Source organism: Dipodomys merriami, unplaced genomic scaffold (assembly GCF_024711535.1).
Source record: "Dipodomys merriami isolate MVZ:Mamm:240054 unplaced genomic scaffold, mDipMer1.0.p SCAF_4, whole genome shotgun sequence".
NCBI lineage: Eukaryota > Metazoa > Chordata > Mammalia > Rodentia > Heteromyidae > Dipodomys > Dipodomys merriami.
The window spans coordinates 81974137-81999927 of record NW_027205603.1 but is presented as its reverse complement, the minus strand read 5'-3'; the positions used below and the strand labels follow the sequence as shown (position 1 = coordinate 81999927).

The following is a 25791-nucleotide window of genomic DNA, read 5'->3' as shown; positions in this document are numbered from 1 at the left end:
TAACACCTTCATTTTTGTTTTGACATTCTGTGAAAAGCACTTTAGACTTTGCTTTTTAATTTTCAGTCTACATTCTGCCAGTAGCTCCACTGGTGTTTTGCTTTTTTTTTTTTTGAGTTTGAATTGGAGGTCCTATGCTTGCTACTTGGACACTCTACCACTTGAGCCATGTCCCTAACCTCTTCTTTGGGTTTGCTTATTTTCAAGATAGGGTGTCATTTTATGCCCAGGCCAGTCTGGATTGTGATTCTATTATTTATTGATGAAGATCCACAAACTCTTATGATTGTGCTGGCCTTGAACTTGAACCTCTCAATCACACCCCCCCCCCAACACACACACCCGCTAGGAGTACAGTCCAGAGCCACTACACCCAGCCAGCTCCATTCTTTTTCTAGCCTCAGTCTACCCAGTTATCAGGGAGATGCTAAGGCAGTGCTAGCCTACTTGAGGTTTGTTTCTCATGTCCCATTGAGCCCTGAGGATGTGGACAGATTCCTCTCCTCTTTCATCCCCCTCATTCCTCCTGGACATTTGGGAGATGGTTCGCTGCAGCCTGGCAGTTTCACACCCTCTCTCCATCCTAACAGCTTCTCCATGGCTATTACAGTGCTCTGTGCTGTGGTAGGTGGCCAGGTACACACATGAATAAAGGTCCCTGCTGGGGAGTTCTTGGTGAAGTACTCCAGCAGTGTTGGGGGACCAGGATGAGAACGTGTGTGTACCCCTGCCTTGTGTGCCTTTTTCCTCCCAGCACAGAATCAGAACGGAACTGCTCCCTGGCATCTGTCTAATCAGATGCTATACTCAGTTTCAGATTACGATTACTTCTCCGTGAGTGGTGACCAGGAGGCGGAGCAGCAGGACTTTGACAAATCCTCCACCATTCCAAGAAACAGTGACATCAGCCAGTCCTACAGGCGGATGTTCCAAGCCAAGCGCCCAGCCTCCACCGCTGGCCTTCCCACCACCCTAGGACCTGCTATGGTCACCCCAGGGGTTGCAACCATCCGACGGACCCCTTCCACCAAGCCTTCTGTCCGCCGGGGGACCATTGGAGCGGGTCCCATCCCCATCAAAACACCAGTGATCCCTGTCAAAACCCCCACTGTCCCAGACCTGCCCGGGGTCCTGCCAGCCACGCCAGATGGGCCAGAGGAGCGGGGTGAGCGCAGCCCCGAGTCTCCTTCTGTGGGTGAGGGCTCCCCGGGTACTACCAATATTCCCTCCTCCATGTGGAGTGGGCAAGCCTCCATCAACCCTCCACTTCCAGGCCCGAAGCCCAGTATCCCGGAGGAGCACAGACAGGCGATTCCAGAGAGTGAAGCTGAAGATCAGGAGCGGGATCCCCCGAGTGCCACTGTCTCCCCAGGCCGGAGTCCAGAGAGCGACCCTGCAGACCTGAGCCCGAGAGATGCTCCCCAAGGAGAAGACATGCTGAACGCCATCCGAAGGGGTGTGAAGCTGAAGAAGACCACAACCAATGATCGATCAGCCCCACGCCTCTCCTAGGTCTCCTAGGCTCCCAGGAAATACTGCCCCGGGGAACAAACTCTTTGATAAAACCTAATTTGTCTCAATCCATTCCAATGTATAATCAAACAAACAAACAAAAATTTTGTAGGCAACTCAGAATTCAGCTCTTTTGAAAAGTATTCAACATCTTTAGATAAGAATGAAAAGCAACACATGTAACTGACATAACTTTGATCTTTGATTTGTAAATATTGAGCATTTTCTTTCTGCACATTTGAATCTTAGTTTTTCCCTTTTGATTTTTTCTGAAGGTGCCAAATTCCATTTAACTTTTTTATAAGTCTTTGTAAAATTTTAAATGCATATGGTGGGGAGGGCGGGGGGGAAGGGAACCACAAAGTAGTTAATTTCAGAAAAGGATTACTATACTTTTTTTTTTCTCCCTGCAAGCTTTTGTAGATGCATTGTAGTAGTCTAGTTTAGGAGCAAAATCAAGTTATTTTAATGTACAAACAAAATGGATAAGGGATAAAAATCCTCAGTGAAATGTACTATGTTCTGGTTGGGAAATGCAGGAGTGAACCATTGATGAGCAATATTGAGAGAGAACTCTGGAAATGGTAGATGGTTTGGGGGGGTTGGGGGGGAGGGCTGTGGGAGGGGCACACTGTCAACATAGCCGATCTGTTTTTACATTTAAGAGTAGCCTGGTAGGTTGAATTTCTAGTAGCTTCATGGTAAATGCATCCGAATAAGCCATACTGGATTGCAGTGTTTGTTTCTGTAGGGTGTTTAAGGACTTCCTTTCTCCCACCATTCCTCTTGACTGCACACAGCACCCACTCCAGTCCCACGCATGCTGCCATCACGGGTACATGGAGAATCCTTTCCCACTTAGCTTCTAGTCTATGTACTCACTTCCATGGAGTCCAAATGCATCTAAAAGGGTAAGGCAATTTATAAAGTATGAAAACATTTAAAAAGTGATAGCAGGGAATCCTTAGAACAAATGCCTTTTACTTAACTGTGCCCAGCAGGCTGGGTGCTTGGGAAGCCCAGATTATTTTGAAGAAACTCCAAGTATATTTCACAACCAGCTTAAGTCTAGCAGTTTGCCAATGTGTTTACCAATCTGGGGCTTGTTTTTCTTATCTTCCTCCCATCGATGGCAGTCAATTGGCTTCCTACTAAACACTGAAGAGGACTTATTTATTATCACTGGGAATCTGACCACTATACTGTCTTTTTTTTTTCCTTTTGTATTCTAGGCTGTTTATTTGGAATGGATTTGACATTTGTTAACTGGAAGTTAAATTTGTTATAATGCCCATCCCTTAAAGTCAACAGAGATTTGTAGCCTTGAAGGGACTACATTTGGAGACAGCTGTATAAAGGAGCAAGTCCTTTAGCAGTGAGGTAACTGACTGCACATTTGTGCCTAAGCCTCTCCAGGAAGACCGAGGTGGGTCCCCATGCCTACAGATTTCTGTTGGTGCTAATCTTGTGACATAATCTTATGCTTTAATACTTAACCACATTGGATGTGAGTAATGTTCTGTACAGTCATTGTTCTATATATTAACATTTAACACTGCTGTGATTGCTCAAGGACATTTTATGTTACGGCTTTAAAGCAAAGGCATGATGATTAGAAACTAAGCTTTTTTTCTTTGAAAAACAAGCTCCTTCTGCAGACTGGAAGCAGCAGTAGTGCCTGTGGTGTAGCCCACCAATCTTGATGACTAAAAGTAGCTGATGCATTGTGCATATGATGCTCGAGATGCTTTCTGCAAATGCAGAAATCATTACAAGGTAATTACAATAGATAAAAATGATATTTTAAACCTTGGAAATAAATGGATGTAACTGTACCTTGGTACAGCTTCTCACTCGTTTAGTTTTTAAACGTTAGTATAATCTGAATAAATTTAATATAAAATGTTGCCAATTCCAATGTAGAAAGAAATGTGACAAAACACCTTGGGTAGCTCTGTTTGTGTTTTTGCATATTGTAAAAGCAGTGTCACAGCTGAAAAATAAAGAAATCCTTTCTAAAGGTAAATTACTGTGGTTTTAGTTGCTAGTCTGTACTGAGAGTCGACCTCTCCTGGGCAGGTTTTCGTTCTACACTTGTATAAATAACACTTGCGTGATGTGTCTCCCTTCTACATTGTAACAATTGCTTCTGCCTACATTATAAATAAAGACCACTAGAAAGAAAAAAAAGCCCCTTATTTCAAGTCTTTATTAAAATCAGAAGTGGGATTGAGACTCAGACTGAGCTTATTTAGACAGAACTAACAAAATCTTTTATGATGCTCATCAGCTCTGGGAACAAGGACTGCCTGATCTAATCATTAACAATAAATAAAGGGGAAAAGCCAGCTGATTTTGGTGACAGTTTTACAATGTCTTACCTTTTTATTTATTTGTTTTTTTATTTAATAAATGAAGCCTATTTTATTACTTCAAGTTAATGATAAAAAAATTTTCAGCACAGCTGTTGCATTTAAAAAAGTGAAACTACATACTACGTTTCTAGCTCAGTAAACAGATGAACCTGATGTCTTTGAATGACATAACAATTCAGCATTGTACAGTACATCTTATGAAGACCCGTAAGTTAAAGAACTACTAGTTTAAAGTTAGTGATTATGAAACAAATACGCACCTTTAAAAACAACAACAACAAAGTAAACCCTTACTGGATCACTGTGAGTTCTGTCACACGCTACCTCTATGTCTGTAAACAGTCTGGCTACCGTAGAAGTAACACAACTGGACAACTACATCCAAAGTCGGGTCACCAACTTTCTTCCCTTTTAGCCTCAGCCAGCCTACTTCCATTCTCTACCTCCTCACCAGCATGAGCGCCACCTACTGGTGGCTATGGATGTGCTGCCTCTCAGACCATCTGCTCTTTTCTATCTCTGGTCGGTCGTGGGACTTGAACTCTGGGCCTGGGCACTGTCCCTCAGCTTTTTAGCTCAAGGTTAGTGCTCTACCTCTTGAGCCACAGAACCACTTCCAGTTTCCTAGTGGTTTACTGGAGATAAGAGTCTCACAGACTTTCCTGCCCGGCCTGACTTTGAACCACAATCCCCAGATCTCAGCCTCCTGAGAGATGTGAGCCACCAGTGTCCAGCCATCACCTGCTCTTTTTGTAAAAACTAAAATCCCATTAATGCAATGATTAGGAAACCAAAGAGGGGCTCCAAGCCCTCACTTTCCCTTCTCAGCTTTGTCTATTCAGTATTGTGGTACTAAGCCTTCAACCTAACATTTGTTCAGCTCTGTCTTCTGAGTTAATTTCTTACCTGATTTGGCTTTTCCCTTACTGACCACATGTGCTATTAATATTATGACATGTGACTGGTTTTCTTTACCTGGTATACATGGTAATACCACAGATACAAGCAGTCACATGACAGAAGGACAGCACAAGCATGGCAGACCACATTCAACATTTTTATTAGGGCAAGTGTATGTGTGCCAACATACTTTCCGTTGTCACTTGCTAGCAGAAAGAGCATGTGTCTACACGGGCCGGTCCCGAGGTCTGGTCACGATGTGCCACCACAGTGGAGGCAAGTCGCCTTCCTTTCTGGCCGGAGGCAAGGCTTCAGTCTTAGGACCACCAGGTGGTGTTTCCTCCTGCAGCTGCTTGACCTAGAAGGGGGGCGGGGAAGGAACACGGAGGGAGTGTGAGCCACAATAATCCCCACCCCCCCAACCTCCTCTGCCACTGCCATGCGACATGTCAGCTCCCACAGGAAACTCACCACACACATTTTTGTGTATTTTAATTACTCCCACAGGAAAGCTTTTTCCTTTTTTTTGTTTTTTTGCTGGTCTTGGAACTTGAACTCAGGGCCTGGGCGCTGGCCCTGAGCTTTGCTCAATCCTAGTGCTCTAGCACTTGAGCTACAAGCACCTCTTTTGGATTTTTCTGAGTAGTTTATTGTAGATAAGAGTTTTCCTGCCTGGTCTGGCTTTGAACCATGATCCTCAGATCTCAGCGTCCTAAACATCTAGGATTGAAGGTGTGAGCCATCAGCGCCTATCTGCTTTTTTCTTTTTTAAAGCAGCAAAGTGGGAACTCTCCTCCCTCTTAATCTTTAAACAAAAACATGGCAATTACCTTTCCAGTTCCCCTGGAACTTTACTGGTCCCCCCAGAAAAACATTCTTGTATCTCAACTCAATACTCTTCATGAAATCTCAGCTCATAAATGTTAGGGATGCTAACTGTAAGTACCCCTACAGCAGCTAGGGCAAGAAGCAACAGGAAATCACATATGAAAAGGCACTCAATTCTACCGGGCCCAACCATCATCACTTCTAGCAAATTCCCTAACATCCCTAACAGGATACCTAAAAAAGCTGAAGTTCCTTCTACACACGGTGTTAGCTGACAGTAGTGAAGAGGGCAGGAAGGCTTCAGAGGGCAGAGGTCACCAGTGACCAGCTGTGGAGTGAAAAACCCACTTGCAACTTCAAGAGGTTGTACCACTTCTTACAAAACACGGCTCCCCTGGCCACAGTGACCTTTCTTCTATTACACCTTGGCCAGAGATTTCCAGCAGCCAACATCCTGAACCTTATCCCTATACCAGGCATGCCTTCCCCATTTAGGAGTTCAGATGCCCCATTATCCAATGTCTGCCAGCCTTCCTGCTCATTTGCTTCCAAGCCCCCTGGCTATTACTTTCTATCTCCCTCTCCCTTTTTCTTACCCTCTCCCTCATCCTCTCTGTACTGGGGTTTGAACTCAGGGCCTACCTTGCTAGGCCTCCAGCTCTTTTTGTTTTGTTTTCTTTTTTTTTTGGTCAGTCATGGGCCTTGAACTCTGGGCATGAGCGCTGTCCCTCAGCTCTTCAGCTCAAGGCAAGCACTCTACCACTTGAGCTACAGCACCGCTTCTGGTTTTCTGGTGGTTTATTGTAGATAAGAGTTTCACGGCCTTTCCTGCCAGAGCTGGCTTTGAACCTCGATCCTCAGATCTCAGCCTCCTGAGTAGCTAGGATTACACGTGTGAGCCACCATTGCCCAGCTTGTTTTTGTTATTTTCAAATAGGGTTTTTATGTGTTGAGATGGGGTATCTTGTTTGGCTTCAAATATCAATCCCCCGATCTCAGTGTCTCAGCCTCTCAGCTAGCTTGGTATTACAGGCAGGAACCACCATGCCTAATATTTAGACAAGGTCTTTCCATGTAGCCAGGTTGCCTCAAGCTTGTCTCCTGAATGCTGGGATTACAAGTATGCCCTACACAGGGTGGTATTATTTCTTTTCTTTATCCAGTCAGACAATCACTCCCTTTTGAATACTTTAAGTTCTCTGTTACTCTGGACAAACTGGGCCATCCACCTTTAACCCTGCATCCAAACACTTCAGTATTGCTAAAGAGGAAAAAAAAATGACTGAAAGAAATGGGAGTTATTCCACATTAATCAGTCAACCTCTAAGGGCCTTCACCATTGCCTAGCAACCTAGTTTTCTCCAGCAAGCTCATGCTCTCCTCAGCTAACACTTTCCACATTCTTCATACAGGCGGTGCCCACCTACTTCAGCTTCTGAGTTCATTAAAACTTGAAGTTAATTTGCATACTTGTGGAAATACAATGTTATTGCCCCCCCCATACAATTAATGTATGCTGAACAATATCGACAACAAAACAAGTGGTCACACACCTCCAGCCCAAATGCATTCATATACATCTGCTGTCTTCCCTTCTCCTTTTCTTCTCTCTCTACTATATGGAGGATTGCATTCATTTTTGTGGTTTTAAAAACAACTGAAAACGCACATATGTCTATTTCTACACCAGATTCCTACAGCCAGTGCTGACTATGGCCACTGCACTTGCTGACAGGATCCTCCAACATTTCATTTCACTGTACCTGACACTTGCTGCCACCCCCGCACTCCCCCTTGCAGGACTCCCTATCCCAACCACTACCACCAAACTCCTCACATGGAAGCCGACAACCTGGAAAGCATTTTTGGTTCCTTGCTATCTCTCACGGGGACCCCTCCCTTCCAAACTTCACATGCTAATGACATGCTGCAGATTATTTGCTTCCACATCATCAGCCCTATTGCTAGTCACAGCAGTGACCACAGACTTCACTTGCTACTTTTCCTCCTGCTGTCTCCAACTTATTTCTTCACACCATAGTTAGAATGAGCTATTAAGATGACTAAAAACTACCCAAGGCTTCTAAGGAGTATTAAGGTACATGAAGGTCAGGCAAAGGACTAAGAAGAAGGAGATAAGAAGCAAATGAGAGAACAGAAAAGTCCAAACAATCAGGGAACACCTTTTCACTGATTTTTTTTAAGATGGGCAATATTAAATTGAATACACACTAATTCTGGTAAGGAGCCAAGCACCTGCCAGGGCAAGACCTGGACCTCAGCACATGGGCAGGATCTCACTGAGCTCTACAGTGAACAGCAAGGACAGAAAGACGTACCTCTCGATCCCAGCTTTCCCTCCGTAGTTTATTCCATTTCTCTCTCTTGGCAAAGTAATCAGGATACACTGCTTTCTCCGAAGGATGCCAGTAATCTAAGCACCATTCTGGAACCTGCCACAAGACCAAGTCATGGGGTCAGTCCACAGTATTCCTTTATATACCACTGACAGGTCTGCTCAGGAGATGGAAGTCAAAAATCAAGTTGTATTTTTATAACTACTGCAACTATCGGATTATTCCTAACTCTGACTAAGGAGTCAGAGAGGATAATAGGCCGGGACCGAAGATGAAGAATGCCTTAAAGTGAATGATTCTACAGATGAAAAATGACAGAACAAGAGACAGCTGGGATCGTTCCTCTCCACCTGTGTTTTCTAAACACAAGGAGTGGTTTTCTGTTACTTGGAAGTAGCAAGTTTCTCAAGAAATACCAAGTACCAATCCAACTTGATTATTTTTAAAGTCTCCAAATGAGTTACTAAGTAATTTAGCAGTTTGCTTTGCCAAAAATACTACAGTACAAAATCTCAAAGCTGAATTTAAGGAGAAAAGTCTTAATGGTATCTGAGCGAAAGCTGATGCCTGAAATAACAGTATGTCAACTGTGAGGAAAAGAAATCTAGTCACCCCACAAAGGGTGAAGGATACAAGGCTGAGGTCTGGACCGAGACACACAGTCGGCCTATGGAAGAGTGGCCACTGCAGTCCTCACCTACCTTGTAGCACTCATATCTCTCGTAGGAGGTGCCCCCTGGGGAGTCAGGGAAGATATATGGCTGTGGGTGCTGATTTTGCCAGAATTCCTCTTCCGCTTCCCTCAGCAGCTGTGTGGCCCTCATCATATCCTTTTCATTCCGATGTTCTTCAAACCGGGCTCTCAGCAAACAAGCAAAGTACCGGTATTTTTCCCTTAAGGCAAATGATTGTGGGAGATCAGCAATGTTATCTACTCAAGTGGCCAGTGCCTAGGCTGACAGGAGCCAAGTTCCCACTAATGCCACCTAGATGAGCAGTGCAACTTTCTGCTGCCACCCCACAAATGTGCAACAGAGAGGCCACATCATTATAATGCTTGTTCTGCAGCTTTCCAAACAGCAGCAAAATAATAACAACTCCCTATACTACAATGAAGGAATGATGACTTAAAAAGAGAAAGAGAACTAGTAAAAGAGAAAAGCTATCGCTTCTGCAGGTTCATTCAACATTCAGTCATTTTGTACTGTGCTAAATTCTGGGGACACAAAGATGAATAACAAGGGAGGAGGAACATTGTGGACAGTTTTGCTCAAGTCATACAGAATTGGGTTTGAATCCTGATTCTGATGCTACTAGCCCGACCTTAGTCAAGTTACAGTCTGGTCCTGAAGAAACTGTGGGCAGACCTAAGTTAGGAAGCTCTGGCAACTGTCCAGGTCACAGATGACTAGGCACAAAGACAGCTAGTACAGCAGTGGCAGGATACATGAGGAAATATTTAGACCTACTAAATTATGAGGTGGGTTCTATCTTAGCTCTTCTACCACTAGCTCATAGTAAGTTAGTTAATTTCTCTAGATAACGGGCTCCTTTTCTTTATGTTAGTAACAGTGCCTCCATCCTAAGGTTGTCATCAAGACTCGACGTTCTAAAACACAAAACACATTTCACACCAGAACCTGATATATTGCAAAGGCTAAATTATGTAATTATTATAATTATGGGATGGAAAACTTTGAAAAAAACATGGTTTGTTTTGTGCCCACACTGAACACTGAACTCAGGCCACTGTCCCTTGGCCTTTTACTATAGGCTGATGTTCTACCAATTGAATCACAGTTCTACTTCTGGCTTTTTGCTGGTTAACTGGAGAGAAAAGTCATGGATTTTCCTCTCCAGGCTGGCTTGAAACAGTGATCCTTAGATCTCAGCCTCTTGAGTAGTTAGGATTACAGGTGTGAGCCACCTGGGTACACATGGCTTTATAAGCCTGTGTGTTAACTGCACAGAGAGTAACTACTATAACTTTGAGAACAATTCTGGGTTAGGGCTTAATGTCTGAATTACTAATAATACCATTATGCTATGCAAAAAAAAAATCTTAGAGTCAGAATGGAGGAAAGAAAAGGTTGAGTTTGGTTTAATGGAATTTAGATAATGTGTTAGAGAAGAGTCAATGATCTAACAAATGGGAAATATAGCTCTACAGGCAAATGAGCAAAGATGGTTAACTCAAGTCCCAGTATTAAAAGGGAGTGCCTCTAGCACACACAGCATTACAGAGAGCCTTGCTTGGAACCACAGAGAACAGCTCTAGGAAGGTGGGAGAAATTCAAGCAATGGCTGAGAACGTTATCGAGGAGACAAGAATTTTGTGCCATTGTACTCATAGTAACTAGTTTTAACATTTCTTCTTGGATTATTGCTTTAATATTCCCAGATGTAGCATTTTTAAATCCATAATGGATTAGCTTCCTTTGTAAGATTAATAATTCTCCTTATCTATTAGTATACATGTCCACGGCACCCACATATCCATTGACTTTTACTTATTCGGCATCCAGTATAGAAACTGAACTGCAAATCCCGTCATCCATGTAGGCAAATTAAAAAAAAAAATTCAGGGAAGAAACCCACAACTGTACAACCTTTTACCTGTCATCTTCCTGACTAGCAAAGAGAAGTATGATTACCAAGTTGCATCCTGGGCTTTAAGGGTACCCTCTCCAACTCTTCCAGCTCTCAGCTTTCCACGTTTGTTTGTTTGTTTTTTCCTCAAAAGCCCTTTGACTGGAACTAAGTTTTAAGATTCTGGGTTGTCACTGTTATTTTACACTGCATTTAGGCCACGGAAGTCTACGTATTTTAAGACCACATTCTAAGACAAGTCTCCCGAGGATATAGAGTTGTGGGGGAAGGGGAAAAAGATGCAAAGGTAATAAGGAGGACTAGATGAAGCTAAAATTGAGAAAAGCCAAGGGGAGAGGGAGCGATGAGGATGCACTAGAGATGGATATTTAATTTTTATCCATTTCAATAAATATTAAATGTTCAGAGGCACAGAGGCATTGCGCCTTGGGGTTCTTTCCCCTGGATACTTAAGATTTTAATCCCGACTGTGTGCTATGCTTCAGTGTGGTCATCCGTAAAATAAAGCTACGATAATCCCTAACTCCTGAATTGTCCTGCGGTCTAAGAAAAGGAAGAATGTACCCTCTGTCACTGTAAGTATTAGGTAGAATCGGGAAGAAAGCGTTCTGTGAGCGCGGGACCCCCCCTTTCCTTACTTTATGTAATCACGGAACCCGCAGGGCTGGGCCTTGCGTAGATTTTACTGCATGGAAAATGAATGCACGTGTGGCCTACACCTCATATCCCGAGGGGTATCCCGAGGTCCAGCAGCCACGGGCGGGGAAGTCTAGATTCGAACCCGGGTCCAGGGGCGGGTCCTGAGGGGCAGTGATGACCGTCCCTCTGCGTCCCCAGTGCCCTTGAGCGGCCTGGTTCCCTCCAGCCCTTCGGCCTCCACTTCGCCGCCCGAACCCCGGGTCCCCTTCTCCTACCTGTGGATACACCACGACTCCAGGTGCCGCAGCGCCCGCTTGTAAAGCCGCAGCACCTTCTGCTGGTGGGTCAGGTAGGCCGACGGCGCGCAGAACGCCATGGCCGCGGCCCGACGTTCCTCCGGCGGCCGCAGGGCCTGCTGGGGGAGTGGGCGGGGCGGACGGCCGGAAAGGTGGGGCGAGTGGCGGGAAGGGCCTGCAGGGCCCGCCGCTTCCGCTTCCGCCGGGGAGGAGCCTGCGCCGCCGTCATGAGTCGCTTCAGCTTCATCGGTAAGAGGCGCCTTTTGTCGGTTTCGCGTGTGTTTATTTGCGGAGACTGACGAGCCGGACGGTCGTGACTTGTGTCCTCCTCCACGTCTGCGTTACATTCGGTGGGGAAAGGAGGAGGAGACTTGGGAAGCGCCCTCGCCTGGCACGCGGGAGGCCCCAGGTTCGAATCCCCCGTGCGCCCTCCGCGCCGGCTGGAGACCGAGATGACAGCTTCCGGAGACCTGTACCTCGGCCTCCGGGACGCGCCTTTGGGCGGGCACGGCCCCAGACCTGCGGGGATGTTGACGGACGCTTGGTTAGACGGGGCGGGTTACACAAAAGCAGCGGGGAGCGCCGTCTTTTGCTCGGCAGGTCCGGTGAAGGGAGATGACGGCGGTGGGACCCCGAGTGGGAGCCGACCGGCACTCCGGAACACCTGGGCGACCTTGTAAGGCCTAGCATTTGGGAGGTGACTTGGACTCCATTGTCTCGCTTTAGTCTCACTCTCCATAAAGTGAAGCCTTTCCCCAAGAAGCATTCGTTCGTTCGAGTTGAGTGCCAGCTATAAGCCAGAATCGTGCACCCCGGGATAGAGTCGTGGATGAAGCTGGGCATGATATTTGTGGCGTTTCCAGCTACTTACAGATTGGGAAATGAAAGTGATCCTACATCTGCCTTAGTATGATAACCCTGGTAGTTAAATGGAGATTTAGTGAGGCATAGGAGAGACCTGAGCATTGATGGCTCCAGATTTGAGCAAATGCAAAAGTAAATAAACATGAGCGGGAAGCATAACTGGTTTGGCAGTATATACGAAAGCCACTCAGACACATTGGGGTTAGTTTTGTTTGGAAGTCTTAAGTGACATCCAGGTAGAGACATCATCTAGACACTTGTATAGTCTGACACTCCAGAAAGTAAAGCAGTGTCTCCGCCCCCCTCAAAAAACAAACAAACAAACTAGTGAATACTGTTAAACCTTATCTTGAATTGCTTTAGTTTCCAAACTATATAAGAGCTGTAGTCAAACAAATGGGAGGGACAGTGTTAGTGATTATAAATAAAGCTTTAAAAAGGCTGTGACAGAGCCAGGGGTGACGCCTGGAGGCTCCTGGAAGGTTGTAAGAACATCCTAATCTGTCATGTAATTAGGAGGAGAGGTGGAATAAAGAGTCATGGAATACTCCCATTAAGATGCTCTAAAAAGGTTTGTAGTATAAAGCTAATTCTCTACCTACCCCTTCCACCTCCAGGTTCCGGATGATGATGATGATGATGGTGATTTGCCAGTCCAAGGGCTTGAACTTAGGGTCTGGGCACTGTCCCTGAGCTTTTGCTCAAGGCTAGCACTCTACCACTTGAGCCACAGCACCACTTCTGCCTTTTTCTGTTTATGTGGTACTTAGAAATCAAACCTAGGGTTTCGTGCATGCTAGGCAAGCACCCTACCACTAAGCCACATTCCCAGGCCCTTATATTATTTTTTTTAATCAACTAAACCTCTTTTGCTTCAGATCTTTCCCTTGCTGTCCTAGAAGCATCGTTGATTGTCTTAGCAGCATACAAAGGCTTTCTTTCTGCAATCTGGCCCTGCCCACTTTCCAGCCTTATCCCTTTTGTGTCCAATAAACACTACTTATGCTGTTTCTTATTCTGACACATTTTAAAGTAGCAATTTGGGGCCAAAGTGTTCCCTTATGCCTTTAATGTCATTCAGACTTCCCTATTGCCTGGCTTTTCTTTAAAGACTTTATAACTATACCCTCTACAACATTATTTGAAATTAAGTATGTATCTGCCTATCCCTCAATACTAACACTCTTTCAGGCAATCACTAGCATTTTTCTTTGTTTGCCAGGGTCTTACTTAGTAAAATGACTATTCAAAGGAATATGAACAAATGGGTAAAAGACAGTATGTGGCTTTAGTACTAAAATTATTTTTAAATACTGATAAAAGAGGGCTTGGAATGTGGCTTAGTAGTAGAGTGCTTCCCTGGCATGTATGAAGCCTGGGTTTGAATCCTCAGTACCACAAAAACAGAAAAGGCCAGAAGTGGTACTGTGGCTCAAGTGGTAGAGTGCTAGCCTTGAACAACAACAAAAAAAAGAAGCTCAGGACAGTGCCAAGGCCCTGAGTTCAAGCCCCAGGACTGGCAGGGGGAAAAAAATATTGATAAAGATAAAAAGGTAACTTTCTTGAGATTAATAATTAGGATAATTTTCTTTCATTTGCACTTTCAGTTCTCAATGTAACTGTTAAATGTTTAAGTATATCATTCATTTTAATAAATTTATACAAATACATTAAAACAAATATTTTTTAAAACAAAATGAGTCATACTAAACATTCCATCTTTATTACAACTTAGTCTGATATTTAGTCTTTTATTCCATGCCATTTAAAAAACTGCTTGTGAACACTACATTGGCTTATTAACTTACTACATTAAGTCATGAACAGAACTTTGAAAGACCATATTAGATCTGTGGCAGTTTCGTCCATGAACGAGCTTTACTTGGAACTCTGGGATGGGAAATTGAAACACTGTTATGACACCAGACATAGATTTTGGATGGGAACAGTTGACTATCCCCAGATTGTATGGTTTCTACATTTCTATTTCCTCCAATTGCACAAGAAGTGGTTTCCCTTCCAAACTACACTCCATTTCTAACGTAGAAGAAGCTGGAAAGCTGAACTATTCGTGGGCAACTCTGGAAAACACATTTACATTTGAGGTCTTGGGGACTACTTGAGATCCAAACTATAACATCCAGCTAGTGTTGGAGAATTGGTTGTGCAGGAGGTAGGGAGGGTGACATTCACATATCTGGTGTCAGGGTGAGGTATGGAGAGTGTTTGGACATGAGACTATACTTAGGGAAAGCAATTTGTGTTTTCTTACCTCACGCCTTGGTGTTCTGAAATAGCCATAGGTAATAGTAAACTAATAGGTATGGCCATATTCCTATAAAACTTAGTGGATATGAAAACTTAAGCTTTTTATAGTTTTTACACATCACAAATACTCTATTTTTTTCAGTTATTTAAAATGTAAAATCATTCTTAACCTAGAGTTGAACACAGTGGGGCAGTGGGAACGAGGTGTGGTGGTTCATTAACAAACTTGCAACACTCAGGAGGTGCAGCAGGAGGAGCACTAGTAAGAGGCTAGCTTAGGCTATGTAGTGAGACCTTGTCTTAACAGAACAAAACAAAAGGCAGTGGCTGCAGGCAGGAGTCTTAACAGTTCTTTGCTCTAGCACTTTTTTGCTGAAGGAACTGGACTGATTGTCCCACAAAATGTCCCTAATTTTTTATTTGTCTGCTTGCCAATAGTAGTGTCATTTGGCTTGTTCTGTAGTCCCCTGTATTTCTTGTAATCATGAAATTATATTGAAAGCCCAACAAAATTTGAAATACCTTATTTGCTGTCCCTTTGTATCTCTGAATCATAGATGACAGTCACCTGGACAGGGTTCACTTGAGTACAAACAGGCTTTACTTGGAAGGTGTGGTTTTTCTCTTGGTTGCAAACAGTGCAAACAAGTTTCCTCTGTTTTGTTTTGAAAAACATAAGCACATTAATAGATGAAGTAGTTTTTAGCAAAGCTATCTATTTTAAAAAATTAACGAAAAGGAAACATGTTCCTCTACATAGTGTGACATACCATGAAATGTACGAATCCCTCAATTTCATTCCCTAATCAGAAGCACAGTACAATTTCCCACTTTGCTTTGCTTTCCTTCCTGCCACTTCCTCCCAATCCCCATCTGTCTTTTTTTAGACTATTTACTCTAGTTGTCTGGAACTGACTAGAAATTGGGTTTCATATAGTATTGTTTACTTCTGAATTTCCTTGTCAGTAAGCATACGTCTGAGTGGAACCGGTTTAATTTAAAAGACACTCATCACAGATCTGCACTTTTTGAACAAGTTAAATAAATAGGATTTTGACAACAAAACAGGTTGGCCCACCTTTGGCTATTTGGTGCTGCAGTCAGGGATGGAAGCATTGACCACATGAGACGGTCTGGAAGGTAGCTAATGCCAGCCCAGATTCTCTTTGATGATGGCATGCTACAATCTTTGTATGATGCTATCTATGCTCGGTAATAATGATGATGACATGTTATAGGCCTTCGATCTACAAAATTTCTTCACCTCTACATTTCTGGGTTTGAGATATATTTCATAGGCCCAAAAGAATAATTCTATGCTCATCCTACTAGTAAGAAAATTGAGGCTCAGCAAGAGCTAAGACTAGTCAATTAATAATTGGCCAAGTCAGAAGTTCTAACTCCAAGGCCCATTTTCTTTCCATAACTGCATAATGATAGTTCTTCTATCTTACTGTCTTTCTTAGAACTTGTTCATAGATTGAATTCCTTTTAGTCAATTTGAACTTTTTTGTAGGTATTTGCTGCAAGAACCCATCTTAATCAATAAGCCTAATATGGGGACGTGTGTTTGTTATCTGGGCTCTATGAGAAGCCACAGGCAGAAGAATCATGTCTAAGGCAGGCTCTGAGCAAAAATGCAAGATTTTATCAAAAAGTAATTAAAGCAAAAGGGACTGGGGGTATGGCTCAAATCCTTGCCTAGCAAGGATGAGACCTGGAGTTTAAACCCTGGTTCCATCAAAAAATACAAACAAGGGCTGGGAAGGTGACTCAGTGGTAGAGCGCTTGCCTTGCATACATGAGGCCCTGGGTTTGATTCCTCAGTACCACATAAGCAAAAAGAAAAAAAGCTGGAAGTGGCGCTGTGGCTCAAGTGGTAGAGCGGTAGCCTTGAGCTGAAGAGCTGAGGGACAGCGCCCAGGCCCAGAGTTCAGGCCCCACTACTGGACCCAAAAAAAAGAAAAACAAAAAATACAAACAAAAAAAGTACATCACTCACTCATCTGCCAATGCCCTGATATCTTTGGAATTTTCTACATTGTGCCTTTCTTTTACTAGCTCAAATGCTTGAAATACTTTCTTTACTATCTCTCTGTTTATCCAAACTACCAGTCATTTTTCAAGGTCTCCGAAATGTGGCAGTACATCCTAGGGTCCAGATTAGAAGGAATCAATGAGAATATAGCAATATATAATAATAGAAATAATGTTGAAGTCTAGTGGTAGGCAGCTGCTCCCCCACTACAAGAATTGGGAGATTCTCCTATTGCTGAAAACTGAAGACTGTTTATTTGTTTGATTTGGGGGGGGGGGGAGGGGCAGTACTAGGGTTTGAACTCAGGGCCCAACAAAGCTTCCAGCCCTTTTTACTTTAGTTGTTTTTCAGATAAGATCTTGTACATTTTTTTTTCTTGGTCAGTCTCAGACACAACATATCTCCTGTGTATTTGAGATTACAGAAGAGAACCACCAAGCCATGCTTGTTTGTTGAGATGAGTCTTAGTAACTTTTTGCATAGACTTTGATTTTTCCTTATTTCTGCCTCCTGAGTAACTAGGATTCAGGTGAGCCACCATGCCCAGCCTCAAGCATATTTACCTTAAATATAGAGGCATATGTAGTGGAGAAAGTATTTCAAGCATTTGAACTAGTAAGAGAAAAGCACAATGTAGAACATTCCAAAGATATAAGGGCATCAGCATGATGAGCAGAGTTTGGTTTTCTCATTTTTCCTGTGCTCTCTTAGGTTCAACAGCAAGGTTTAACAAGAGCCCCATTTTACTGTTTTGCTCACATAGTTCTTTGTTGTGGGTGGTTTTCCTGAACCACCACTAGATACCAGTAATGCTCCTTTTAGATGTGACACCCCCAAAAGTTTACAGACATTGCCAAATGTTGGAGATGAGTTATGTGGTTAGAGGGAGAGGTGAGACAAAACTGCTGCCCTGCAGGTGCCGCAGAGGTCCTCTGGCGTCCCAGGTTCAGTAGTGTCTGTACACACTTGGGTGTAGAATGCCCTTTGTCTTCAGCATGTAGACCTACACTCTGTCTTCAAGACCCAGCTCTTCTGGGAAGCTCTTATCATCCCTGTCAAAACAGTATTGCCCTTCCCATTTGTTCCCAGGTGCGTAGTCATTATTTACAGACTAAATCCCTGTGGACAGCACACCTTCTGTAAGATCTCTAGGTATACTAGGTTCTAGGAAGATGATGAAGATAAACATGATGACTTGCACATTATAGGACATACTATTTATAGTTCCATGTAGCGTATACATTCCTAAGGGTGGGCACCAAGTGCTGGGTCACACTGATTTCTGTCTCCTAACTCCTTACACAGTATTTGACATAGAGGCGGTCTTCCTAAGTATATGGTGAAAAAAGAAAAATAACTAAATGATTGTGCTTCCTGTATTTCCATTTCCATTACTTTAATTCAGTCTCTTCTAATCACATGTATGAACTTTTCCCAGGTTCTCATTGAGACAGACTAACTCTGCTTGTCCCACTGTCTGCAAAGATGCCACAATGAGATACCCACATGTAAATCTTGTTTCTCTGCTTAAACACCATCAGCACTTGCTCTTGTATCCAGTGTGGTATAGTAAACACAATGTCTATAACATTACTGGGTCCTGCCTGTTCTGGACACTTCCTTCCTCTTGCTTCTCTCCAGCTATTTCACCAGGGCAGGCTTTGCTGGCTGGCTGCAGTGTACCCTGTCCCATTGAGAAACTCAAAGTAGTACAGTCAGGTCAGGAATTGTTTCTGTAAGCCTTTTGTGAGCCCACCACCAAACAGGCTGGAAGTTCCTTTTCTATGTCCTTTAATACCAGAGCTAATTGTAATGTTTCATAGTTGCCGCTAAGTGCCCAGCACTTACATGAGGTGATCATGTATGAGGGTGGGAATGGAAACATCATCAACAGAAGCTTCGAGTAAAGACTCTTGATGACTAATTAGTTATTTTCTGTTTACTTTCTGCAGATATTGGTATTAACCTAACAGATCCTATGTTCAGAGGAATTTATAGGGGGGTTCAGAAGCACCAAGGTAAGTGTTTCTCTTCTTAAGTTTGTAAAGTGTTCTTCTGTGAAGATAAATTCTCTACTTTAAAGAAACCTTGAAAAGTTTAATTCATCCTTAAATTGGGATGTACAATAACTCATTATGCATTTTAGATAAAAATGAAATGAAGTATAAACAAGCTATATTTATAAACCATAGTTATGGGCATTTATAAGGCACATGTTGCAGCAAACTACAAATTGTGATTTTTGTTTTTTCTTTGTTCTGGGCATTGAACGCAGAACTTTGCACAGGGCTGGCAGGTGATCTACTGTTTGACCCACATCTCTCACACAAAACTTTAATCCATCCCTGTTATTTATCTGTGAAAAATTTATAGCATTTTTTTAAACATTTTCGGTGAGGTAGTGAAAAATAGCAATGTGATTAATGTGTCTATTTCCTTATCTTGCTTTTTGTTCTTTCCAGCTGCCTAGCTTTTTAGAGACCTAACATATAGGCAGTGTGCTGCTTCACAGGGTGCCCTCTTACAGGGTAACAGAAAACAGCTGAAAACAAAATCGTTTCTAGTTATCACTTAAGGTTAGCTATCAACCCTTTAAGAGCTAAATGCTGGACTTGATGGCTCAAGTGGTAGAGTGGTAGAGTGCCAGTCACGAGTAAGCCAAACAAGAATGCAAGGCCCTAAGTTTGTTACTGGCACAAAGAACAAATCAGTTTCCAAATTCAAGGCAAGTACCTTCTACTCATTAGCTTGAACCTCATGATTTTTGTGACCCTCACTTTTTTGGGGGGGTGGGGCAGTCATGGGGCCTGAACTCTGGGCCTGGGCGCTGTCCCTCAGCTCTTCGGCTCAAGGCGAGGGCTCTACCACTTGAGCCACAGTGCCACTTCCGGCTTTTTTTTTCTGCTTATGTGGTGCTGAGGAATGGAACCCAGGGCCTCATGCATGCAAGGAAAACGCTCTACCACTGAGCCACCTTCCCAGCCCCAACCCTCACTTTTTTGTCAACAAAATAAAAATACACTTAATTATATTGTATTTGTCTAGTTAGTCTTAGATTAATTTAAAAAACTTCTAGTTCTTGTTTTACTATGTATGTCACAGTGTTTTTCAAACACATGATTATACCTGATTTAGTACATGTGATTGTCTTTTTTTATTTTGGGAATAATTAACTAGATTCATTTACTAATAATACTAAGTTCATGATTTATCCCAGGTTTTCTTACCATGTGATTTATCTTATACAGATGATTTGCAGGATGTAATAGAGAGAGCTGTCCAGATTGGTGTTAAAAAGGTAACATCTGCTTTTTGTTATTTAAAAAAAAATTTAATAATAAATTTTAGTTAAAATTCTGCAGAGGTTAATCCAAGTACATTCACTAATATTTTCTATATATGATATAAGCAAGAAAATAGAAATAAAATGTCAAACTACTCTGTTCACAGGTATTTAAGTTACACAAACCTCAGAAATGTTATAGGTAACAAAATATATTTAAAATACTTTATCTATTTGAAGTGTCCAGCTTCTTACGAGACAATTAAAAATTTACAATATGATTTATTGTTTGTTGAAATTAAGCAGTCATCAAATAGACACACACCTGTCACTAAGTTTGCCTTATGGTTACTATTTTTAATAGCACTGTAATTTTCACAGCAATAAAAATTTTTGCTGTTTTTCTAGACAGTTCTAAAGAGTAAACGAATATTAACTGGCTCAGTGTCAAATTGGTCAGCTAGATTTTTCTTTAAATTGGTTTTCAAATGCAAGCTAGCCTACACATACAAAAATGGGGTGAAGTCATGGCTTCAAGACCCATGGCAGCTATTACTTCCAAAGTGAAAGTCCAATCAGGTGCTGGTGGCTCACACCTGTAATCCTAGCTACTCAGGGGGCTGAGATCAGAGGATCATAGTTCAAAGCCAACCTGGACAGGAAAGTCTGTGAGACTCTTATCTACAATGAACCACAGGAAAACTGGAAGTGGTGCTTTGGCTCAAAGTAGTAGAGTGCTAGCCTTGAGCAAAAAGAGCTCAGGGACAGTACCCAGCACCTGAGTTAAAGCCCCATGACTGACAATAAGTAAGTAAGTAAGTAAATAAATGAATGAATAAATAAAGTGAAAGTCCTCAGCACTAAAAAAAATGACACCACTGATTTCATGAGTTCCATAGCCTCCAACTCTAAATGTGTACTAGCTATTATTCATAGGTAATAGCAAGGGATGAAAGGGACACAGTTCTCCCATTTTGTAGTCTTTCCCTACTTGCTAAATCACCTTGTATAGAGCTTTGCTGCAAACTCTGGAATTCGAAGCTCCTAACTTTTTCTGTGTCAGCAGTGAGTACTTTCATCTGAACATTTCTAACCAGGCACACATTCATGGAATGACAGAACCGAGGGGAATTTTACTTGGACCTGCATCCATTTTATATTCATGTATCATGTTCATGCAGGTAACCTGCAGAACGGTTCTGGCATGACAAGCATGGCTTCCAGCCCCAGCTTTCTCCTTCATAGCCTTATACATGGGATATTTTATCTCCCCAGATTTTACTGTTCTCATTTGTAAAAAAGGAAGAATACTGGCCCTTCATTAGTAGAGTGAAAGGGAAAGAAAATGTGGAATGCAGAGCATTTGCTTCTATACCTAACATAAAGGTAGAGCGCATGTGGAGTGCACCACCACTGTCATGTCATCATCCTCTTTGTCCACTGGGGGTATGTCAGACCCTCTCATCTGGCCCTTACTTCTTCCCTTGTTAGGGTAAAGTAAAAAGTAGTCTTGCTCAGAAACTGTTTAACATAATTTAAGTACTAGATGTGGGCAGCTAGTTTGGTTCTAAAGAACTAGGTCATGTTAGTACAAAGTTTTTTTTTGTTTTGTTTTGTTTTACAACTGTTTTATAGCCTGTGTTCCACAGCAGTTGAGGATTTAATTATGACTTACATTCCCTGGTAGATGTGCAATGTCTAGTCATAGTAGAGGCTTAAATTGCTATAAAAGAATATTCAATTCCACATTTTTATGTGTGTATGTAGGTCGTGAGATTTTATGCTCTAGATTAGTGCTCTACTACTTGAGCCAAAGCTCCACTTCTGTTATTTTGGTTATTAATGGGAGGTAAGAATCTCACAGAATTTCCTGCCAGGGCTGGCTTTGAACTATGATCTTCAAATTTCAGCCTCCTGAGTAGCTAGGATTATAAGCTTGAGCCATCGGTATCTAGCAATTCCACTTTTGTGTGTATGTGTGTGGTGTGTGTGTTCTCTTTAGGTATGTGCCTAGGATGAATTCTTCTTTATAACTTACTAAGATATTTGAAGTAAGCTTTAAAAATGTGTGTGTGTGTCTGTGTGTGTGTGTGTGTATCAAGCTACGCACTAGTGGCTCACACCTATAATACTTGCTATTCAGGAAGCTGCAAACTGAGAATCTTGGTAAGCCATATGGGACAGATAAATCCACATGACTCTTATCTCCAGTCACCAAAAAGCCAGAAATGGAAGCATGGTTCAAAGAAAAAGTGGAGGGAGAGCATAAAGCCTAGAATTCAAGCCCCAGTTCTAGCACAAACAAAAAAGGTGTATCTTTAGAAAATGCATATTTCCCAAGAGCCATAACTTCTCTCCAGTGAATTTGTCACTGTACTTTTCCTTTTCTGACCTTTCCACAGTCTTCAAGAGCTTTAGTTATTTGGGCTATGTCTACTGATATATATTAGAAATTAAAGCAATTAAAAATATTTATTAACTCATTTTAGAATAACAATAAACTATTATATAACATAAATAGTATTTTTATGTAAGCATTTTCCAAAACCAACTTTAGAAACAAGAGGGATTATTTTAAGTCTTGTTATAATAACTAGCTTCATAGACAACTGGAATTTCTCATCCATCTCTGTGGTCAGTCTATTGTGGTATCACATGTCCAGCAGCTTGTAGTAGACCTAATGTGGCAGAGTGAGAGAGATGAAGACAAACAGTGCCTAAGTATTGTTCTGAAAGTAGTTTTGACCTCCTGTATATCCTGGCAATTTTTCTTGGGCCACACTGGGAGAACTACCAAGCTAATCAACACTATTGAATTACTGATTTAGATGAACTGAATTGTAAACTCACAAGTCTTTAATCAGTCTGCCATGACCTGACATTTAAAGGAAAGGTAGGCTTTGACAGAGAACAGGCATTCTGCAATAAAGAAGTGGGAAGACCTGGAAGAATTGTTGATGTGTTGAAGTCAGCTTATTTTCTCTCTGTTTCAGTTTATGATTACAGGTGGAAATCTACAAGACAGTAAAGATGCACTTCAGTTGGCACAAACAAATGGTATCCTCATATTACTTTAACAAAAAAATGAATTAAATAATTTTGAAGAAGTCTGAGAACTACTTCAGGTACAGATTCAATGAAACCTGACTGTAGAAACAGTAGGAAAATAGCCTGATTTAAACAGGACATGATTAAGATGACAAATTTCAGAGGACTGATTGGTGTGTGAGGTGTTTGATAAAACCTTCTCATATAATATTTCAGTCAAGTGAGGAAAAGTAATCCATGTGTATAACTTAAGAATTTGAGTAGGTGCCAGTTACACCTATAATTCTAGCTACTCTGGAGGCTGAGGGCTGAGGATCATGGTTTGAAACCTGCCTGGACAGAAAAGTCTATGAGAATAAAATAAAGAATTTCCAGCTAACCACCAAAAAGCCAGTTGTGCAGGTGTAGCTCAAGTGGTAAAGTTCCAACATTGAGTGAAAAGCTAAGGAATGGTGCCCAGGCCTTGAGTCCAAGCCCCCGTGTACACACACACACGCATGCACGCACGCACGCACGCACACACACTAATATGGAACTTTTAGGCATATATTGTAATATATTTTAAATATAAGTTGTTTTTATTTATTCCTTTTAAACTTATGCTATAAAGGATTAATTTATTGATCTTTTTCTTTTTTCTTTTTTTTTTTTTTTGAGATAAGTCTTGCTATATTCTGACTAACTTTGAACTTTTGATCTTCCTGCTTCAGATGGCCAAGTGGCTGGGTTTATGGGCTTGATCTCCAGCCTGCTTTATTAAATGATGATCATATAGACCAGATACTGAGTAAGGCCCCAGGAATGCAAGTAGCAATGTAATATACAATCTTCATATGCTCCTTTAATGTTCATGCATTTTACACTTACTTAAAATCTTAAAATTTTTGGAATTCTTAAAAGAATGCCAGTTTTATAAAACATTTCATTTAGCATTTAACTTTTTTTCCTATGCCTAATCTACTGTATATACACCGGGGAATGCCTATATTACATGTGATTTTTGAAAATACAGATATGTTCCTTTTATATATGAAATCTTATTAAACCAATCTTGTTCTTGTTGTTGTTGTGGGGCTTGAATTCTGGGCCTGGGTGCTGTCCCTCAGCTCCTCAGCTCAAGACTAGTGCCCTACCACTTGAGCCACAGGGCTCCTTCCAGCTTTTTTCTGCTTATGTGGTGCTGAGGAAGTGAACCCAGGGCCTCATGCTTGAAAGACAAGCGCTCTACCACTGAGCCACCTTCCCAGCCCTAAAACCAATCTTTTATAGAAATCCTTCTAAAATACACACTTATGATATCCTGATACGTTTTGTTAGTGATTAAAGACATAAAACCAATCACCTTCTCAGAGGTCTTCAAAATATAAACAAATATTTTCTCTGTTCTTTTCATTACCAAGCTGATAATTTTAAGTTACCATCATCTCCCTTATTAGCCCTTTTCCATTCCTCTTCACATATCTTGCTTGTGTCCTCATAGGTTTATAGGGCTGCCTTCTTTTATCTATAGATATCTGTGGGAGAGCTTGAGAAAGAGTCCACACCACCTCTGTGTATTCAAGTGTGGGTCCCTATAAACCTGCACAAACCTTTGATGTTGTTTGGTGCTGGGCCTGTTGCATGCTATCCAGTCTACAATGAGCTACCCCCCCTCCCCCCACTTTCAAAATCATTGTGATTTTCTCACTTGCTCCATATAGTAAAGGCTGCTAAAACATCTAGTCTTCAAATAAGTGAGCTATAAACAAGTAAGGAAAGCATTTCCTTTAAAGTCACCCCTGCTTTTAGCTTTTTCATGGGGAATAGATTTTAACTGTAATATTAAATCCATGAATTACAGCAGTCACATGAATGTGATGATGAAAGATAAAATTAAATGATGACATTTCAAAAAGTTGTTTCACTTTCTATTCTGTTATGCTCAGTAAATATCAAGCTGTGGAAAGAATTGAATTGATGATTTTATTAACACATTAAGGCAGTTTTCATATTCATGTATTACTTTGTTACAGTAATCCATAAATTCTTACATGATTAGCATGATGTAATTCTGGTAGTTTGAATCATTTATGCAGTTGAAAATCAGCTGAAGTTATTTGCATTTTTGCATGTTAAATAGAAACATGCTGCAAACAACCCCAAGGTGTGATTTTTGTGTTAGATATGTTTTTCAGTACAGTTGGATGTCATCCTACGAGATGTAGTGAATTTGAAAAGGATAACCCTGATCTTTACCTAATGGAGCTGCTCAGTCTTGCTGAAAACAATAAGGGGAAGGTTGTCGCAATAGGGGAATGTGGACTTGGTAAGTGCCAACCAAACCACTTAAAACAACTGTTTAGAATAACTGAGTAGTTCTGTATCTATCCTGAGTAAATATTCTTTTCTTATCTTTTAAAGATTTTGATCGACTTCAGTTTTGTCCCAAAGATACTCAGCTCAAGTAAGAAAACTTGTTGATTTTAGAAATTATTGTAAATTCTGAGTAATTTTTTAAAAAAAATAACATCAATTGAGCATATCATTAGACTAAGTATTAGGATGCTTGTGTTTTCCCCTGTGCGTATCAAAAGTTAGATGAAACAAAGTCCATGCTTCATTGTATATAATTCATGGGATAGAAACAGTTCATTTGAGCCTGGTTCCAGTAGCTCATGCCTGTAATCCTAGCTACTTAGGAGGCTGAGATCTAAGAATCACATTTTGAAGCCAGCCTGAGCAGGAAAATCCATGAAATTCTTATCTCCAATTAACCATAAGAAAGCTGGAAGTG

The 25791-nt window shown here is 41.6% G+C and overlaps 3 protein-coding genes across 9 annotated transcripts in view; 2 read left to right on the top strand and 1 right to left on the bottom strand.

Moving 5' to 3' along the window:
• Positions 1-1752, top strand: part of Mtss1 (MTSS I-BAR domain containing 1) — a 146689-nt gene extending 144937 nt beyond the window's left edge. For 5 of the 6 annotated variants that reach the window (XM_069991382.1, XM_069991380.1, XM_069991381.1 and 2 more), the window contains one exon: positions 812-1752. In XM_069991382.1, the coding sequence (XP_069847483.1) occupies positions 812-1512 (701 nt within the window). In that variant the 3' untranslated portion in view covers positions 1513-1752. The remainder of the gene's footprint in view (positions 1-811) is intronic. The other variant, XM_069991379.1, reaches the window with a different exon arrangement.
• A 3173-nt stretch (positions 1753-4925) lies between these two features.
• Positions 4926-11648, bottom strand: Ndufb9 (NADH:ubiquinone oxidoreductase subunit B9). Its single transcript, XM_069991384.1, has 4 exons — positions 11497-11648; positions 8674-8866; positions 7955-8068; positions 4926-5145 (listed from the first exon to the last, which is right to left on the bottom strand). The coding sequence occupies exons 1-4, from the start codon at positions 11595-11597 to the stop codon at positions 5014-5016; spliced, it is 540 nt and encodes a 179-aa protein (XP_069847485.1). The 5' UTR covers positions 11598-11648; the 3' UTR covers positions 4926-5013.
• A 58-nt stretch (positions 11649-11706) lies between these two features.
• Tatdn1 (TatD DNase domain containing 1) overlaps positions 11707-25791 on the top strand; it is a 29599-nt gene continuing 15514 nt past the window's right edge. The window contains exons 1-6 of one of the 2 annotated variants that reach the window (XM_069991372.1): positions 11707-11766; positions 18640-18705; positions 19936-19985; positions 22964-23027; positions 25180-25323; positions 25419-25461. In XM_069991372.1, the coding sequence (XP_069847473.1) occupies positions 11745-11766; positions 18640-18705; positions 19936-19985; positions 22964-23027; positions 25180-25323; positions 25419-25461 (389 nt within the window). In that variant the 5' untranslated portion in view covers positions 11707-11744. Of the gene's footprint in view, positions 11767-18639; positions 18706-19935; positions 19986-22963; positions 23096-25179; positions 25324-25418; positions 25462-25791 lie in introns of both variants that reach the window. The other variant, XM_069991373.1, reaches the window with a different exon arrangement.

Bases quoted from the DNA above. Each gene is read 5' to 3' on its own strand.
- Ndufb9 (XM_069991384.1), bottom strand. From the start codon at position 11,597: ATGGCGTTCTGCGCGCCGTCGGCCTACCTGACCCACCAGCAGAAGGTG. The intron at 8,867-11,496 runs GTAGGAGAAGGG...ATTTGCCTTAAG, and splicing joins GAGTCGTGGTGTATCCACAG to GGAAAAATACCGGTACTTTG. The intron at 5,146-7,954 runs GTACGTCTTTCT...CCCCCCTTCTAG, and splicing joins GGGAAAGCTGGGATCGAGAG to GTCAAGCAGCTGCAGGAGGA.